At 40.0% G+C, this 19,417-nt stretch overlaps 1 protein-coding gene across 3 annotated transcripts in view; it reads left to right on the top strand.

The window, feature by feature from the left end:
- Positions 1 to 17,342, top strand: part of Cep76 (centrosomal protein 76) — an 18,086-nt gene extending 744 nt beyond the window's left edge. Inside the window, exons 2-11 of one of the 3 annotated variants that reach the window (XM_010638999.3) lie at positions 876 to 951; positions 1,727 to 1,951; positions 3,207 to 3,392; positions 4,651 to 4,748; positions 6,763 to 6,891; positions 8,992 to 9,180; positions 12,095 to 12,261; positions 13,793 to 14,126; positions 16,346 to 16,563; positions 16,953 to 17,342. In XM_010638999.3, coding sequence (XP_010637301.1) covers positions 876 to 951; positions 1,727 to 1,951; positions 3,207 to 3,392; positions 4,651 to 4,748; positions 6,763 to 6,891; positions 8,992 to 9,180; positions 12,095 to 12,261; positions 13,793 to 14,126; positions 16,346 to 16,563; positions 16,953 to 17,091 — 1,761 coding nt within the window. In that variant the 3' untranslated portion in view covers positions 17,092 to 17,342. The remainder of the gene's footprint in view (positions 1 to 875; positions 952 to 1,726; positions 1,952 to 3,206; positions 3,393 to 4,650; positions 4,749 to 6,762; positions 6,892 to 8,991; positions 9,181 to 12,094; positions 12,262 to 13,792; positions 14,127 to 16,345; positions 16,564 to 16,952) is intronic. The other 2 variants (XM_010639001.3, XM_010639000.3) reach the window with 2 other exon arrangements.
- The last annotated feature ends 2,075 nt before the right edge of the window (positions 17,343 to 19,417 follow it).

The raw sequence follows: 19,417 nt of genomic DNA, 5'->3' as shown, positions 1-19,417 counted from the left end.
TTTTTACTTTTTGAGACAGGGTCTCACTATGTAGTTCAGGCTGGTCTTGAACTCACTCACTGTGTAGCTCAGGCTGGCCTCAAACTCAGCAATCTTCCTGTCTCAGCCTCCTGAGTGCTGGGATTACAGGCATGCACCACTGTGCCTGGCTAGGACTAAATATACAAAGCCAAATTAGTTTATTATTTAACAAAATTGTCTTTCACTGGAATGGTCCTTATAATTTTTTTAACCTTGAGCTTTTTTTTTCTAACGTACACTTACCAAATTATTTTTTTAAAAGTAATGAACTTTTTAGAGCCCTCATATCTTTGCATATAAATGGGTCAGGGGTGGATGGTGCTTCTCAGTGCACAGTAAGTAGGTCCTCCTTGGAAATGAGGCAATAATGAAGACTGTGACCTCAATACCTGGTAATATCAGGAAAAAATAGGGTGGACTTCGGTACACCAGGGAACTAAGTATTTGCATACAGGACTCTTTTGGTTTCTGAGGCTTATGAACCTATTTATGATAAAAAATTGACCTACTAGCCATCTCTGTTGTATGAATGTCACTTTCTTAAAATCAGTTCATGATCAAATCTTAGTCCAAGTATTACATAAGAGTTGGAGAAAGTTTAATCTTGGTTAAAGCACTAAGAATTTGTTTTGAGGGTTCTGTGAATGCAAGGCTTGAAGACAGTTTAATTCTTAGTGTTAGATTTTAGGGGTGACCAGTTGTACTCAGGCATTTATTTCATTACTTATGTTGGGAAAATAAGTGGTCTTTGGAAGAAGCCTTACACTTTCGTTTCAGTGCTTAGTTCCAGTGGAGTGTTATTACCTAACTGTAATTTTTGTTCGCTAATTTTTTTTTTTTAACTGCCTTTCTAGGACAGTGTTGAGCAGGAACTCTCTTCCTCTCCAAAACAGCCTGTTGGTTTTGATAAACAGTCAACATTTAAAAAAAGTATGTATGTATTTATTTAACATTACTTTAGTTGTAGTTAGTAATGGATGTAAGATGTATTGTAGCTTTTGGTATTTGATAGGAAACATTGCAGTTTTCATTTTCCAAAATGAAGTCCTTACATTATTTTGGGTTTTTTTGTCGTTAGCTTAAAACTTAGATTAGATTTTACATTAGGTATGTAAGAAAAGCTCATAGCACAGTAGATGCAAAAAATAGGAAACATTGGTCTCTCTTGTTTTAATATATTGTAAGAAAAATCTACAGCTTTTAAAATGGAAACGTAACCATCTAACAGATACACTTATTAAGTTGGTAATTGACTTGCTTTTTTGAGGTGAAGGAATGTTTCAGAAACAAAGCAATAGCTGGGTGTGGTGGTTCGCACCTGTAATCCCAGCACTTGGGAGGCTGAGGCAGGAGGATCTCTGAGTTTGAGACCAGCCTGGGCTACATAGTGAGTTCCAGGTCAGTCTCAACTACATAGTGAGACCCTGTCTCAAAAAACCAAACCAAAACAAAACAAAGCAAACATACATTAGACCTTAGTGTTCTGACTTCTTTCTAGCTGGGGGAAAGTAGCCAGGATGTGAACTTAGAATATCATACTATGTATCTTTTCTTCCCAGAATGCAAATGGTCTTGTTATGTAATAAATTTGTTACTTTCCTTTTTTTAATCTTTGCTTTTATTTCTGTCAAATTATTGTTTCCTAATGTCTTGATCGCATTTGTGAAGTTTGGCAGTTTCCTCATTGTATTGCTACACTTTACAGCTAATATTGATCCAACACGGAGGTATCTTTACCTTCAGGTTCTGGGTGGAAAAGCTTTCTTGGAACATCTTCAAGAACCTGAGCCTTTACCAGGACAAGTTTGTTCAACTTTTACTTTATGTTTACATTATCGGAATCAGCGTTTTCGTTCAAAACCTGTTCCATGTGCCTGCGAACCAGATTTTCATGATGGCTTTTTACTTGAAGTACACAGAGAAAACTTAGGTAAGGAGCAGTAATGGTCATTTAATTGAGTAGATCTGTTTTAGGCTCTATGGCGGAACAACCACAACTTTTACTCTTTTGGTACCAGGGATTGAACTCAGGACCCTGAGCTTAGGAGGAAGGTGGCAGCACCACTGAGCACTGAGCTAAATTCCTGGCCTACAACCTTTACTCTTAAGTAGAGATTTTTAATGGATGAGTCTCTTTAGTCTCCCTTCCCACTGCTATTTAAATGATTTCTTTCCATTTCTTGCCTCATGCTGTTTGCTAATTAATTTTCCCTAAAGATTATTTTTTCACTGTCTTAATTATTGGGTCTTTAGTGGGAAATACTTAAATGTATATCATGTGCCTGTTACCATGCTGGACCATTGGTGGTGATGAAGTGAAGAATAAAGCAGGATCCTTGTCATTTGTGAAGGATGGCTAGACTTACGATGCTCTAACTTTTTTTTTTTTTTTTTTTGGTACCGGGGATTGGACTCAGGTCCTTGCATTTGTGAGGCAGGTGGCAGAACCACTAAGCCAAGTCCCTGGCCCTATGATGCTCTAACTCTTAAAAGTCTCAGTTTAGACGTGTGAAAGGGCATTATATACATCTTAGTTATCAATATAAACTCAGCAAGGTTGCAGAATTATTTAGATTTTTAAGACAGCTTAATTCACTCATAAAGCTTATTATATTCCCTGTTCAATTTTTTTGCTAGTTGGGTGTGGTGGTGCATGTCTTTAGCTCCAGCTACTTGGGAAGCTGAGGCAGGAGGGATGGAAAGAAGGCTGGAGATGTAGCTCAGTGGTTTAGTGAGTCCCTTGTATGAGCAAGGCCTGAGTTCAATCCTCACCCCCCACCTAAAGTTGATAAGGTAGTTTATAGGGTAAGTTGCTGTACTGAAAGTGCTGGATCTTTCTGCAGTGATTATTTCTGGATCTTGAAGAGTAGAGGTAGTTTGAACATTATGTTGATGTATTTGATTTTAGGTAATTACTTTTAAAGAATAGACCTTTTCCTTATGGTTCAGAAAGCTCTGATGTTGGAAATAACTAGACAACCTGTTCTGTCAGTCATTTCAGAAGTTAGTGATAGAGGAAGTACTTTTCCTGGACTGGCATGCATTCTATGACACTACCAAATTATTCTGTTTGGTTTCATATAAGCTTTTTTTTTTTTCCGCATACTTTTCAGTTCAAGTAGTATTTTGCATTGACCTAACTGACTATGTAATGTGGTGTTATTTTTTTCGGTTTTTGTTGCTAGGTGATGGAACTAGAATGGCTGATTCAACAACAATGTTATCAATAAGTGATCCAATTCATATGGTGCTAATCAAAACGGATATTTTTGGTGAGACCACTTTAGTAGCATCTTATTTTTTGGAATGGCGATCAGTTTTGGGCTCAGAAAATGGAGTGACCAGTCTGACAGTGGAACTTATGGGTGTAGGTATGATGTTTGCTATCACTGTTACCTTTACAGAGGCAGTCTGCACATTTTGTATCTTCTTTGGCTTCATTAAACTAGCCAACAGGGAAATCAGGATTTCCTTAGAATTCTGACTACAGCCTTGAGGAAGGTCTTGAAGATTAACACCAGTGTAGTACTTCATAGTCAGTCTACCTTGTCTTCGGGAAAATTTTTTTCTAGAAAATTAATATAGAAACTTTGAAGATTTTCAGTTTTTTTAATACAAGGCTCTAAAGAAAAATAAGATTTTCAATACACACAAATCCACGTGCCCAAAAGCTTACTCCTGCCCACACCCTGGAATCCAGTGCATCTCCATCAGCCCCATGTCTGAGTGCCGGGGGTGGGGGCCTTGGACCTCACTGTGGAGACGTCCTCAGTACCATGAGTAGCCATCCTGGGCTGTGGTGGGGCCATCTGAGCACCACTGGCTGCTTGGAGTCTTGCGCACTCACTGCTCTGTAGTATGCATTTGCTGGCAGCATGAAATGCGAAAGCTACCAGTGTAGTATGTATGGCCTATAATAGAATTATTTTGATATTTTAAAAATCATTCTTTAATAGAGTCACTTTGGTTTTGAAACTTCATTACCTAAACAGAGCCACTAAATTGCATAGCTTTAGGAATTTTAAGTCAGACCCGAATGTTTTTCCTTACATAAAAAAATAGAGGAAAATTTTTTCTTTATGTAAGACGTTTAGTTTCAAAACAGATTCCCAGCCAGGTGTGGTGGCACACAGCTGTAATGCCAGTACTTAGGAGGCTGAGGCAGGAGGATCCCTGCAAGTTTGAGGCCAGACTGGGCTACAGAATGAGACCCTGTCTCAAAAAACAACTCCCCAGATTCCCAGTTGTTTGTCTTTAAAACTAGGCATAACATGATAATCATTAATGACTAGGAAATAAATGTATATCGGTTTACTGAAGAAATATTAAGAAATTCTAGTGTGCAGTGTGCTTTTTAATTCCTAAGTCCAGGCATGGATTGAAAATCTGTACTTACGTGTAATGTGTTAACTACTGGGGATCAAACCTGGAACCTTCTACTTGGGAGGCAGGCGATAGAACCACTGAGCTAAATCCCAGGCCCTGAATTGGTTTATTTTTTATAAGAATATGAAATGTAATAAATGCTATCTTCCATTTAAATGGGAAAATTGCTAAGTTTCTAAATTTGTTAGTGTTTGGTTGATTATACATACATTTGAAGTTCTAAATATTTATTTATATTTATAGGCACAGAATCAAAAGTTTCCGTGGGAATTTTAAATATAAAATTTGAAATGTACCCACCACTCAATCAAACACTATCTCAAGAAGTAGTGAACACCCAGGTAAGTGATTCTGAGTTTTTCTTCTCTGTGTATTTTCATTGATCATAAAAAGTATTCTTTTCAAATAATTGTCATTATTTTTTTTTGATTAACATTCATGGGTTAAGAAAAGGGATGAAAAAAAGAAATAAATCGTACTCCTGTTAAAGATTATTTTTCAGCCAGGTGTGATGGTGCACGCCTGTAATCCCAGTACTGGGGAGTACTGCCCAGAGGCAGGAGGATTGGTGAGAGTTTGAGGTCAGCCTGGGCTACATAGTGAGTTCAGAGCCACCCTGAATTACACAAGACCTTGTCTCAAAAAAAAAAAGTTTATTTTTTCTGGAGGAATCTGTAGTCTTATTTCCAAAAGGCAGTGGATCAGAACAGAAGAGTCACAGACCTGCCGGGGGCTTGGGTGGGTCAGCATTCTCATCCCTCCTGTGCTCTGCTCTGTGCTCTGCCTGCACTCCTAGATGCTGGGGAGACTCTCTTCCCTCCGTGCAGGCTGGCTCTCTGAGTGCTCACTTTCTTCCTGCTGGTGAGGCCGGGAGGCCTTCATTCTGCGGTGGGTCTGTGGGCCTGTCTCCATGGTCCTCAGTTTATAGTCAGAGCACTTGATCTGCCTTGACTGGCCCAAGCCCCTGTACACTGGGTTTTGTCTCTTAGTTTTAGATTGCTAGCCCGTCTGTCTGGCACGGCACACAGTGTGCTGCTCTGTCTTCCTGAAATGCCTTTTCCTCCCCTTCTGGAACGCTCCTCTGCCTTAACCTAGTGGCTGAGATGCATGGTGTTGTATGCCCACCTGAAGCCACTGGGTGGGAAGCAGTCCATTTACTCAGCCAAAATAAATGGGTACATGTGTGCACCTAGGAGTTCAAATCACATTACAGACATATAATATGTATAGTAAATTTTTGAGTTCTACCTTTTTGATGGCTAAATTTTTTTACTTAGCATATTGATGAATAAATGACTTTTTTTTTTCCTTGATGCTGGAAATGGAACCCAGAGCCTTGCTTATATATGCTGTGTGCTTATTCTGCAGTGAGCGGATCCCCAGCCCTGGGGTTACTTTTTAAACTCAACATTGATTCATAAACATTTTCTCATCTTCTGCTATCAGATTTACTCTTTGATGACTGAAACACATGTTTATTCTCTTATTTCTAACATTACATTGTTTCTAATTTCCAGGCTTTTTCTTTAAAATTTTACCATTATTAATTTTTTTCCTCAGTGCTGGATTGGCCAAGGCCTCAGCATTGAACTACATCCCTGCATCCTACCCTAACCTATGTTCATTTTGTGACAGGACCTCCCTAAATTGCCTAGCTGGGAGTCAAACGTGTCTCAGCTGCCCAGAGGGCTGGAATTATAAGTGTGCACCACCACACCTGGCTTCCAGTTTTTAAGTCTGAAATACTCTGTTTTTAAGCAGATGCTAAAAGTTGTGAGGCACAGTTCCATACTCAACACTGTAGCTGTGTGCAAGGCAGGCAGCTTCTCTCAAGAGCACAGATCTTAGACCAAGCAACAGGATCACACACTGAGCCTGGCCAAGCAAATGAGTGATGTAGCAAGACCCTTTCTCAAAATAATAGGCTGGGGATATAGCTCCGTGCAAGAGGCACTGGGCTCAGTCCCAGAAGTGCAGATGAATAGTGTAGATTCTGGTGGGGAGATGATAATATGAACCAGTAGGCAGAGTTCCAGTGAGAGCGTCATGTGGAGAGTGATTAGTGTGACTTAGGCCAAGGGTTCGGGTAGGGAAAGGTCTGGACCACAGAGCAGCTGGATGTGCCCAGAGGCCCAAGTGCTGTGCTCGCACAGGGGAGAGGATGAGGAGGCAAGGAACAGGACTTACTGCTGACAGTTTCCGTCTTGGGAGGAGCAGGTCGCTTGCTGCTGGGTGGAAACTGTGGCCCTGAGTGAGTGAGGAATGAGGCTGGGTCAAGGTTGGGGGGCTGGTGATTAAGGGTATTGTGGTCAAAGGGATTGAGTAGAAATGGAAAATGTCTTTTCACATTTTCAGCTTGCTCTGGAACGTCAAAAGACTGCAGAGAAAGAACGGTTGTTTCTCGTGTATGCTAAGCAGTGGTGGAGGGAGTATTTGCAAATTCGACCCTCACACAACTCAAGGCTGGTCAAGATTTTTGCACAGGTTTGTTAGAGATTATGTTAGAGATATTATTTATATTTGTAAAATGTGTTTATTCCAAAAGTTTTCATTTGTAAAATAGAATAGTAATTTTATAACTCATTAAGTGGCATGATGCAGATTATGTTTTATTTTGCTTTCACTTTTGATTATTGGACTTTAAAATCCTTTCTGAGTAGATTTGGTTTAAAGTAGATGAAGATCTATTTTGTTTAACTTTAATTATTACCCCTCATGATACTTGGACACTGATTTATATTTAAATTCAGTTCTTGTGTGCAGAACAGAAACTGTGTATACATTATTTTTGTTAGATTTTCAAAAAACCCAATATTGCCAGGCATGGTGGTGCACACCTGTAATCCCTGCACTCAGCAGGCTGAGGCAGGAGGATCTCTGCAAGTTTGAGGCCAAGCCTGGGCTACATAGTGAGTTCAAGGCCAGCCTGAACTACATATTGAGACCCTGTCTCAAGAAAACAAAACAAAGGACCAATATTACATGTAATAATTCTGCATAATGAAGATCTCTAAGCCAGGTAATTTTAATTGCAGAATTTCAGCCACAGCCTAATGCAGCAGGCCTTGGCTTAGTGATGGCGCTGCATCCTGACAGCCCACTGAAAGTTGAAGTACAAGGGATATATCAGTGGTGCTGCCACCTGCCTTGTAAGCGCAAGCTCCCAAGTTTGATCCTTGGTTAAAAAAAAAGTTGAAGTACAGTAGTGGCTATCTGCTGTGTGTTGTAGCTTAGCAACACAGTACACTGAGAAGTGGTTGTTGTTGGCAGTTGTGATCGTGTGGCTGGGAGCTGCCGATGCCCAGCAGAGGAGAGATCGTGTCGTCCTGGGTGTTACTAGTAGATTTGAGAATACAGGGGTACACAGAGCTTTCTCAGTGTCATAAAGGTGAGACTTTGGAAGTCAAACCCTCCTGAGTCTGGGCCTATATGCATTATCTCTGCATCTATTTTTTTCTGAATCCTAGCCTGTTTTCTCTTTAACAAACTAACAAGGTATTTGTTCCATATACTTTTTGTAACTTTTGAGGAACCATTAAAATTTTTTACGTCTGTCTTCAGCTCCAGATAGACGCTTCTGTACATGATTCTGACGTATGTTTCTCACTCATTTGGCTTTACCCTACCTACCCTTCCTAAATTGGGGACAGATACGTGGTTCTTTTGACAGACGGGGAGCGTGGGAGTGAGGTCCCTGCTGGCTCGTGGTGGGAAGGAGAGAAGTAGCTTCGGACTTTCCAGCAGCACTCACTGGGCATTGAAAGACTGGGCAGGCGTGGTACCCACTGTCCACGCCGGGGCAGGGAAGTCCAGTCCAACATAGCTGGCTCCCAGCTGTCTGCCTCGTGTGAGTCAGTTACTCCCACCGAGTCGGGCCAGGCGGTGTGGGAAGGTCAGGTAGATGGCAGGTGGAAGAGAAAGGAAGGGTGCTGGGGTACACGAGGGCCTGGTTCCAGCCCCAGCACTGCACACCGAGGAGAGACACTGTTACGTTGCACAGCAAGGTGATTATAGTTGACAGCAGTGCCCTGTATGTTTTTTAAAAGCTAGAAGAAAGGATTTTAACATTCTCACCATAAAGACATGGTGGAGACGCCTGCCTCACAAGCGCAAGGACCTGAGTTCAATCCCTGATACCAAAAAAAAAAAAAAAAAAAAAGACATGGTAGATGTTGGAGAAGGTAGCTGTGTCTACCCATGATGACTGCATGAGTTGAGACGTGGTGCCTCATAAATATGTGCAACTTCTTTTTTTTTTTTTTTAATATGTACAATTTCTGTGTATTGGTTGAAATTTTTAAAAACTCAATAAATTTTAAAAGGAAACATTTAAATCACCACGTACAGCAAGTGGCCTTCTTACAGACTGTAGCTGTAGCTTCCATGTCCTTGCCCATGGAATGACATAATGGAGATGTTACTTGAGTTAAGAGAGGTTCTATGGACAGCACTTAGCAAGCTAGTGCTGGATGGGAGGTGAATCCACAGAATTACTTAGCTCACGGTAATGCACATAGAAGAAGCTGTTCAAGTTGGGGGCGGTTAATCTGCGGCTTCAGGTAATGTCTCCTCCTTACCCTCCAGGATGAGAACGGCATAAACAGGCCAGTCTGTTCCTATGTGAAGCCACTTCGAGCTGGGCGGCTGCTGGATACCCCAAGGCAGGCAGCAAGATTCGTGAATGTGCTGGGGTACGAGCGGGCCCCCGTGATTGGAGGAGGAGGTAAACAGGAGCAGTGGTGCACTCTGCTGGCCTTTCTCTGTAGGAACAAGGTACCACCGCACCCCTGTGCCGAATCTCTGCGCCCGTAGTCACTGCATTCACAGTCCGTGTGTAGATTACCATGCGCTCTCTACATTTACCACGCCTGGCATAGGGGCACTGCCCACAGTCCCAGCCTGGGAGGCTGACCCGTCAGGGTTATGAGGGCAGCCTGGACTCCATGGCGAGACCTTCTCTCAAAATAAAGTCATAAAAACGGATGGGGTCGTAGCTCTGTAATCCTCATTACTGAGCGGTGGGGAGAGAGTGAGGAGAGGAGAGGAAAAGGATACACGTATCAGAAGCTTGGACAAGTTAAATCGTGTTTCCACCGGCTTTCAGAATATTTACATATCAACACCTAGAACCTTGGCATGTTTATTTTTCCACATAGTTTCTCATTAAAGTTGATGTGATTTCTGTGAGGTAGGGGATACTTAAATTAAGCTCTTTCTTGTCAGAAACAGGTATAAAGCAACTCAGAGACGGTACGTGACCAGAACTATGGTCTGTTGGTGTACTTCATTTGTTAGAAATTTTCTTATATCGTACATACGTTTAAAGGGAAAATGACAATACAAAATGATCGTGGATTCAGTCCTCATCACCATGCGCGTGCACACACAAAGATGGGTGTGGGGGCCAGTTTTAAATTGCATAGCAGTTTGCTCACTTATAAAACTCATGTTTAAGAACTTGTATTAAGAACTTGTATAAATATATTGATGTTAAACTTTTTGTTTTGAAGTACTGGGTACTAAATCCAGGGTCCTTATACTGAGCTACATCCCTGGTGCTTTAAAAAAGACTTTTTAAACTTTGAGACAGGGTTTCAGTAAGTTGCTGAACTGATCAAACAGGGCTCAAACTTGGGATCCTCTGTCACAGCCTCCCAGAGAGCTGAGAATACAGGTGTAAACCACCATACCCAACTTGATGTTGACCTTCTTGGGGGGTGCAGTTTGAATCAGGGTCTCTATGTAGTTCAGGCTGGCCTCGAACTTGTGGCAGTCCTCCTGCCTCAGCCTCCTGAGTACCAGGAGTACACTCGTGTGCCACCACACCCAGTTCTTGAACTAACACTTTAATGTCAGTAAACTTAACTATGGGATGTATTCTTTCTCTTTTTTTTTTTTTGTACTGGGGATCAAATTCAGGACCTTGTGCTTGGGAGGCAGACGGTGGAACCACTGAGCTAAATCCCTGGCCCTATGGGGTGTGTCTTAATCCTCTGAATTCTAAAAACGTTAATATAATGAGTAAGGCCATCTTTAACTTTTAATCTGGTTGTAACAAGAGGAAGAGAAATCTGTGTTTTGCAATAGTTTTGTCTAGTCTGAGGGCGTGTTACCTTGGTATTCACAAAGTAAAGCTCATGTAGCAGGAGAAATGTTTGGCTGGAGGTCAATTTGTCCGCTGGGAAGGTCTTTCCAGCAATTGAAACTTTTCAAGCAACCAAACCTGACTGAGTTTACTTTAGTTCTAAGAAGTTGTGTTGATGGATATACATTTTTTAAAATTTCAGATACAGAGGGATAATATACACTTGAAATCATTATGTAAATACTTATTTTATAAATCAAATAATCACCCTTTTGGTTCAATTTTATTTTTAAAACACTTTTTAAAGTAGAAGCTTAAATATTTAAGATAGTTTTCTTTGTACAAACAACAGCATTATAATAAAGGTGAAACTTCACTCATAATTCTCTTCCCAGTTTATCATCATTTTATATTTTTGTTTTTTTCTAGTTTATGATCATTTCACCGTAATTATAAATAAGGAATAAATGACATCTTGTGTCCTGTTTTGCAGTTTAACATACTATGAGCATTTTCTTATATGTTGCTATCTTCTTTGTGATTCCATTTCAATGACTACAGTTTTCTTGAATTGATATAAGAGATCTATTTAACTACATATTCCCTATTGTAGTAATGGTTTCTTTTAGCCAACACACACTTGCTTCTAGTCTTTTGATATAAGTGAATTTTTGCATTCAGTATCTTTATTTTTCTCTTGAACTTTTGTTTTTATGACAAAAATCTCAGGATAGAAAATACTGGATTTATAAGTTTGCCTATTGTGTTTTTGTAAAGTCAGCTTAATAAGGATGAAACACTGTCTTACAGTCGGTTTAAAAAGAAAGCATTAATGCACAAATTTTGGAGGGAAAGAAATTTTTCATACCAGCACTCAGTAGTTGTTGCTGCTGTTCTCACATAAGTAAGCCATACTGTTAAGTATTTTCATAATACTTTCTCTTAGCATATAGTATCCAGCATTGCCTATTGCAGTCTTTATAATTGTTTGTAAATCATAAAAGTAATTAACCATATCAAAGGGAATTTGGAAAATAGGAAATTATAACTTACACTAATAATAGTCATTGTTGTCATTTTATTTTTTTCTCTCCTTTTTATGTGTGTATTTCCTTAAGTTTTATGCAGATTCTGCGACTGGTTGGTGTTTTTCCATTTATTTGCATTTCCTGTAAGAAGATATGTCAGTTTGTGCGTGTTCTTTATTCAGCTATTAAAATCTTGTTTTTCTTCTGATGTTTTTCTTTCTTTTTTTTTTTTTTTTGGTAGCGGGGATCAAACTCAGGACCTTTCGCTTGTAAGGCAGGCAGCACCACTGAACTAAATCCCCAGCCCTCTTTTGATGTTGCATAAGCTCTTTGTGAACTTTTAAATCTAAATGTCTCCTATCAAGGCATACCTTTTATGACTGAGAGATTTATGAGAACGACATAAAATAATTAAGCTCTTCAAAAATTTAGTTTTGTCAGCTTAATGTTGGACTGATTAAAGGTTTAAAAATTTATTAATAAATTTTCATTGCAATTTTGCATTTAAAATCTTGACTGGGGAAGGAAATGAGTGAAGAAATAAATACTGATTTCACTTCACTTTATCCTCAAGGGTGACTGTGAGGACCACGCCAATCTCCTGTGCAGCCTGCTGCTTGGCTATGGCCTGGAAGCCTTTGTCTGTGTTGGGACGAAGGCCAAAGGGGTGCCTCACGCTTGGGTCATGACCTGTGGGACTGATGGCACTGTCACCTTCTGGGAGAGTTTGACAGGACACAGGTGCGTTGCAAGAGTGCACACAGGTAGCAAAATGTAGAGAATGTTTTTAGTTAGTTCAGTGCTGGGGATCAAACTTACAGCTTCGTATATGCTAGGCAAGCATTTTACCTCTTTACTATACCCAACCTTAAATATTTGGAATTGTAAGGTGTTTGTTTAGTCAGTGGTACTTTCAGGTATGTGTTGATAATTTTAGTTATTATAGTCATTCTGGAGAGTATGTAAGAAGTTACTTAAAGCGGGGTGTGGTGGCACATACCTGTTAATCCTAGGTCCTACTCAGGAGGCTGAGGCAGAGGGATTACAAGTTTGAAGCCAGCCTAGGCAATTTAGCAATTTCCTATCTTAAAATAAAAAGGGCTGGGGATAAAACTCAGTGGAAGAGCACTTGTCTAACATATGCAAGGACCTGGCTTCAATCCCTAGTACCACACACACACACACACACACACACACACACACACACACACACAAAAAAAAAAAAGAGAGAGAGAGAGAGAAAGAAAGAAAATTCTGTTATGGCTGCTAAGTAAACAGGCTCTATGAAAATTTGTACCTTAAAATATTCATTACCAACATGATATTGATTTAAAAAGTTACAATTCAATGCTTTTTTTCCTGATGATTATCCTTAAGCCTGAAATAGAGTTCAAATTGTAAATCATGGTTTCTTTGAAAATATAACCTGGGCACCATCTCTGTGTCACGGAGTCTGTTGGACATTCTCTCCATCCCTGTCATGAGGTTTGAGAGCTGAGCATACCCTCTCTCCCAGAAACACTCCTTAGCTTCTGTTGTGCCACTCCAGTTTCTATTCTTTATTTCTAGTGGTCAACTATCCCCCCACCCCCGTTTTTTTTCCTTACCTTTGTTTTAAATGCTCAGTGCTCTTAACAGTGCAGCTCTGAGCCTCTGCTCCTCTTCCCTGGTCCTCCAGCCTGGTTGGTGATAATGGTGGTTGTCATACCTACTATACATAGCAAAATTATCTTGCATTACCTGAAGTAAGTTTTGTTATTGTTTTTTGAGGCAGGGTCTTGCTGCGTAGTCCAGGCTGGCCTTGAACTCACTGTGTCACCCCAGGCTAGCCTGAAACGAGGTGATCCTCCTACCTCAACCTCCTGGTGCTGGGATTACAACTATGCACCATCATGCCCAATTTAAAAAACTTTTTTGATCTTGAAAATGGACATAGAATGTATTCTGTTGTTAAAGGAGTAAAATTGGCCTCTATCTTACAAGATGTACCATACAATTAACAGTAATCACACTGTGATACAGAAAAGAATACAGCACCACCTGCCTTGTAAGCAAAAGGACCTGAGTTCGATCCCCAGTACCAAAAAACAAACAAAAGAATACAGACTACAGCAAAGAAAAACGAATATTAAACTCTAGACCTAGGAAATAGTTTCACAGTTGTAGCTTCATATAGCTTCGTACGTGTTAGAGCAGATTTTTTCCCCATGGTAAGATGTTGGCTTTGTAATTTTAAATTCTCATTCCGTGAAATTATGATTGGATTTTGCAGGTACATTCACAAACCTGCCAGTCCTGATGAGCCTCCGCTTGCTGAGCAACCCAAACCGCTGTACCCGTATCGAACAATTGGTTGTGTTTTCAATCATCAGATGTTCCTGGGAAACTGCCAGCCCTCTGATGCTGTTGAAACCTGTGTGTTTGATTTGAACGATGAATCCAAATGGAAACCCATGAGTGAAGACGCAATTAAGTCTGTGTGTGCTCCCGGAGCAACAACCTCCCTCCCACCCTTCCCACCACTTTGCGCATCCTCAGTGGATGCCTCAGCGACTAGCAACGAAATCGAAATGCAGCTGAGGCTCCTGGTGTCTGAGCACAGGAAGGTGAGCCAGTGGAAGCGGTTGTAGCCTCGTCCTTGTTTGCCTGTTTGTTTAACCTTTTGTTCAGTGTGTGTGGTCGTTCCAGGCATTATTCTAGCCCCGAGCAAAGCAGATGTAGTCCCTGTCTTGATGGTTTTGAAAGTCGTGAGAGTTAACTTCTGAGATTGGAGATTTTCCAATTTCACTGTTTCTAGAATTACTACTCCTTGAAATGAAGACTAATGGATCTCACACCTGAAAGTCAGACTTTTGATGAATATGGAACCACTGTTTGGATTTCCTCTTTGTTAAATAGCTTGTTCAAATAGCTATACCATTAGAAGAAATATAAGATTACATTTTTTTTATCCCCCCCCCATATGTTTCAGTTTATTTTTGTTTTTTGGTTGCAAGGCAGGTGGCAGCACCACTGAGCTAAATCCCTGGCCCTGTTTCAGTTTATTTTGTTTCTCATTTCAAGTGATGGAACAAGTATATGAATGTAAAATGATACCTTCACTCTGGCTTCCATTTCCTGATTACTGGCAGAATCAAACTTCTTTTTATGGTACCGGGGATCAAACTCAGGACCTTGCACTTGTGAGGCAGGCCCAGTGCCATTGAGCTAAATCCCCAGCCTAAACTTCTTCTTTCTAGTCATGTAGATTTCTTTTATAAAGAACCTTGAGGAAGAAATAAGCACTAATCAAAAAGGATGAGATTAATATATTTTAGGAACTTAGGTTAGGCGGGGTGCAACCCGTATCAGAGTGCTTGTCTAGCACAGGCTAAGTCCTGGGTTAGATACCCATATTAAAAAAAAAAAAAGCAAAAGAAACGGTCAAGAGACTGAGACCTTGAGTTAGGAAAACTTATTTGGCAATACATGTAATTAACAAAGGACTGAAATCTAAAATTCCTGTGAAAGATTTGTTTCTGATTCACCTTGGTGTTCACTGTTAGACTCTTCCATGGGTGAGCCCACTTTTCTGTTTTCCCGGAAGCTGTCAAACGGATACAGATGTGTGATCTGGGCCTCCAGCTGTTTTTAGCTTCGGTCTCTAAAGCACTTAAGTAATTGTTTTGGAAATTCTACTGTTTGTATACGTTTCCAGCAATAGGGTTAGTTGGGACCTACTTCATTACATTGCTGAAAATGGAAGCCCCACTAGACTCACTTGTGTTGCCAGTAGCTTTCTTTTCTAAGGTTTTATTGCAAAAGAAAGGAATATTTTATTATATTATCAGGATTGCTTGCATTGTGAAAAATCTGCAGTACACAGGTAATAAACAAAAGGCTTTCTCCTGTTAGTAATTGGGAAATGTAAATTGAAGTCAGAACGAGGGTGTCATTTTCTACCCATCCATCTAGTCAAAACGGGTCAGCGGAACCCAAACCCAACAAGTGGGATTCACATTTTACGACAGGCAGAGTGTGGTTCGTTGATCATGGACCTTTGAGATTGCTTGTGACAGCTAAAACCGTGACGATCTGTTCTGATAATCAGTGTAATAAGGCTTTAAAAACGTTTTTGGTGATTGTGACTGGGTAGCTCTACGTCATGTCGCTGGACATCAGCAGTTCTCTTGATGTTAAGTTGACTCGTGCTGGCCTTTAGCGCTGCACCGGTCGCCTGATACTCCCTGGTGGCCTGGTGTCTTCTGTCTGTATCCCGCAGTGTGCCAGTCAGTGCCTTTTAGAGATGAAGTGCTCAGTAGGTTTTTTGAGTTTAGATACATGTACAGTGAGTTTGTTGAGTTTTCTTCTTACTGTGAGTTTATACAGATTCAATCTTGCTAAACACGAGTATTTCATGTGTTTTCCTCTAGGGGATTTTTGGCAAAATCAGGGCTTGGACTCAGGACCTTGTGATTGCCAGGCAGGTGTGGCACCACTGAACTATATCCTCATCCCTCTAGTAGATATTTTTAAAGTAAAAAATGTGAAGCCTTCATTTGGTTATTTCTGTTATTTCTTGTTTCTTTTATGTTTATTTCTGTGCATTCCTGGAATAATTAGTTGGAAGGCTGAAAAATTATAATAATGCCTAAAAACCTTGGCATCCATTAAAATAATCAAATATTTCATGTATTAGGTTTAAAAATACTGATATGCGGCCTGGCATTTAGCTCAGTGGCACCATGCCTGCCTTGAAAGCACAAGGTCCTGAGTTCAATACCCGGTACCAAAAAAGAAAAAAATACTAATTTGTTTATCCTTTTTTGTTTTTTGATTGCCACAGGATCTGGGCCTCACCACCGTGTGGGAAGATCAGCTTTCTTATCTTTTGTCGCCAGCCCTGGCCTCCTATGAATTTGAGCGCACAACAAGCATATCTGCGGGAAATGAGGAGTTTCAGGACGCCATCAGGAGGGCTGTGCCCGACGGGCACACATTTAAGGGCTTCCCGATCCACTTTGTGTACAGAAATGCAAGGCGTGCGTTTGCTACGTGTCTTCGGTAAGCCGTGGTTTCTGTTTTGGGCCAAGGAACCTTAGAAAGCAGCAAGTCTAATTCTGGCAACAGAAGACCACAGGGCACTTTGTAGTGACTTCCCCTCTCGCTGAGGGTGTGGATGTGTCCGGGCTAAAGTGTAGCCCTAGATCGGCCAGGAGAGTTTGCCCAGTGATTCTGGTGCAGTTGAGGATCTCTGATCTCGTCTAGTGGCATTTTAAAAATTTATAATATGAATATTTCAACCAAAATTACTGAGCCATTGGTAGCAGACGGGATTTAAAAATACTTTAAAATACTTAATAATACTTAAAAATATGTAAATACTTAGTTGGAAATAGGGAATTAAAGCATGTGGTCGCTCTTCCACTGAGTAAATTTTCTCTCTCATGTAGGTCCCCATTTTGTGAAGAAATTATCTGTTGCCGTGGAGACCAAGTGCGCCTGGCAGTGCGTGTCCGAGTGTTCACTTACCCTGAGTCTGCTTGTGCTGTTTGGGTCATGTTTGCTTGTAAATATCGCTCTGTGTTATAGGACTAACATTGCCACAAGAGTTGTTCCTGCATTTTATTGGAGTTTTTCACATTGTGCATTACTAGCTGTTGGGAGGTTCTTATTTTAAAATACCACAATCTAGCTTGGATGTCGTATTTCAGTTTTGTATAGATATTTAAAACAATCGTGTATATTTACAAATCAAAGATGAAAATGTGTAAAAGTCTTAGTTGAATTTAGTATAAATTAAGTGTATATTCTATTTTAATAAATGCTGCTTTGTCTATAGGTACCCAGTAGTTTAAATATAAAATTTACCCCATTTTTAACACTAATAAGTAATCAGAGAAGTATTTGCCTAATAAGATCAAAATGATGATTATTTTTCATAGTTGAATGAGATTGTCTTACACAAATTAGGAGGAATTAACCTCACAATCGTCTGTGGCTGCACCACCCTGCACGTACCCGATCTCGTCAAATCTCAGAAGCAAAGCAGGGTTGGGACCTGGTTAGTACTTGGATAGGAGGCCTTACAACAGACTTGCTTATTATGTAGACGGAAATTTATTTTACTGAGTCGTCACTTTTGTGGCTCACCTATGATGTTAGGGATATTTGAGATTTCCCAGAAATGTATGAGAAGACTTTGAAGTAAGAACAGGAAAAAAATAACAGAAAAGAATAAGTATGAATAACAAAGTTCACATGAAAGTACATGGATAACTTACAAATATTTTTTATAAAAATTGAGTATTTTAGAAAAAAATGGGTTGCACCCCTCTGTCAGGAACATTTTCTATAATTAACATTAGTAGTCTCCCTGATTTTTTGGTGGTCAGAAGATTATGGATTCCACCTTCTGAAACCAATTTTTCCCTTCTTTCTCGCTGTGTGACTGAGAGTCATTGTCCGAGGCCCTTGGGAAGAGCATATGTGAGCATCTCCATGCTAGTGTACTTTACACTTGAGCAGATTTAAAACGCTCTTTTTTTTTTTTCAGCTTTAATTGAGTTTATTGGTACATTTTAGGGATACAGTACAGTTACATTCATTGTTGGGATCTTGTACCTCTACATGACAAGTCTTTATTCTCATTTTTTCCCCTTACCTCTGCCCTCCCTTCACCCCCTCCTCCCCTCCCCATCTACAAACACTTTATTTTCATCTTTTCATTCTCTCACATTTTTTTCTTTTCCCTTTTTGTTCTTCCCCTACGTATCACACCTTCCCTACACCTTTAGCTCCTTTCCTCCCATTTCTAAATGTCAGTAATCTTATTAGAATCTTATGCATTGTTGCAGAATATTCACACCAGGGAAACTATTTGGTATTTACACATGTGGGACTTATTTATTTCACTTAGGAGTATATCTTCAATATGTATCCATTTTCCTATGAATGAATCTATTCTCTCGCTCTTTATGGCTGAGTAATATTCCATTTTATAGAAAAACCACAACTTCTTTATCCAGTTTCCAACGGATGGGCAAATAGGTTGTTTCCAAGATTTAGCTATTACAAACTGTGCCGCTATAAACATGGGTGCACATACTTCTCTGTGATATGATTCTTTTAGTTCTCTTGGAAAGATACCCAACAGAGGGATGGCTGGGTCAAATGGAACCTCCAGTCCAAGCTCTTTGAGGTATCTCCATATTGATTTCCATAGTGGTTGCACTAGTCTGCACTCCCACCAACAATGGAGGAGGGTTCCTTTCTCCCCACAACCCCGCCAACATTTGTTATTGTGTGATTTCTTGATAGCAGCCATTCTTTGTGGGGTGAGGTGGAATCTCAGTGTTGTTTTCATCTGCATCTCTCGAATGACCAGTGATGTGGAACATTTTTTCATATATTTTCTTGCTGCTTTTACTTCTTTGTCTGAGAAATGTCTGTTCATTTCGGATGCCCATTTTTGGATCGGGTCTTTATATTTGGGGGGACTGATTGTTTTGAGTTTTTTTTTTTAATTTATTAATTTTATTGAATTTATTGGTACATTTTAGGGATACGGTACAGTTACATTCATTGTTGGGATCTTGTACCTCTACATGGCAAGTCTTGATTTGAGTTCTTTATATATCCTTGATAATAGTCCTTTGTCTGAGGAACAGCTGGTAAAAATTTTTTCCCACATTGTAGATTGTCTCTTAGTTCTGCTGATGGTTTCTTTTGAAGTAGAGAAGCTTTTTAGTAAGACAAGATCCCAGTTGTTGATTCTATCTGCTAGTTCCTGTGCTACTGAGGATTTCTTCATAAAGTCTTTTCCTATACCAGTGTCTTCCAGAGTTCTCCCTAACTTACCTTCCAGCAAGTTTAATGTTTCTGTTTTAATATTTAGATCTTTAATCCATTTGGATTT

The sequence above is a fragment of the Fukomys damarensis genome, unplaced genomic scaffold (assembly GCF_012274545.1).
Source record: "Fukomys damarensis isolate Sample0158 unplaced genomic scaffold, DMR_v1.0_HiC HiC_scaffold_30, whole genome shotgun sequence".
Taxonomy (NCBI): domain Eukaryota; kingdom Metazoa; phylum Chordata; class Mammalia; order Rodentia; family Bathyergidae; genus Fukomys; species Fukomys damarensis.
Note: the sequence above shows the minus strand (reverse complement) of the source record. Positions and strands in the feature narration are given on the sequence as shown.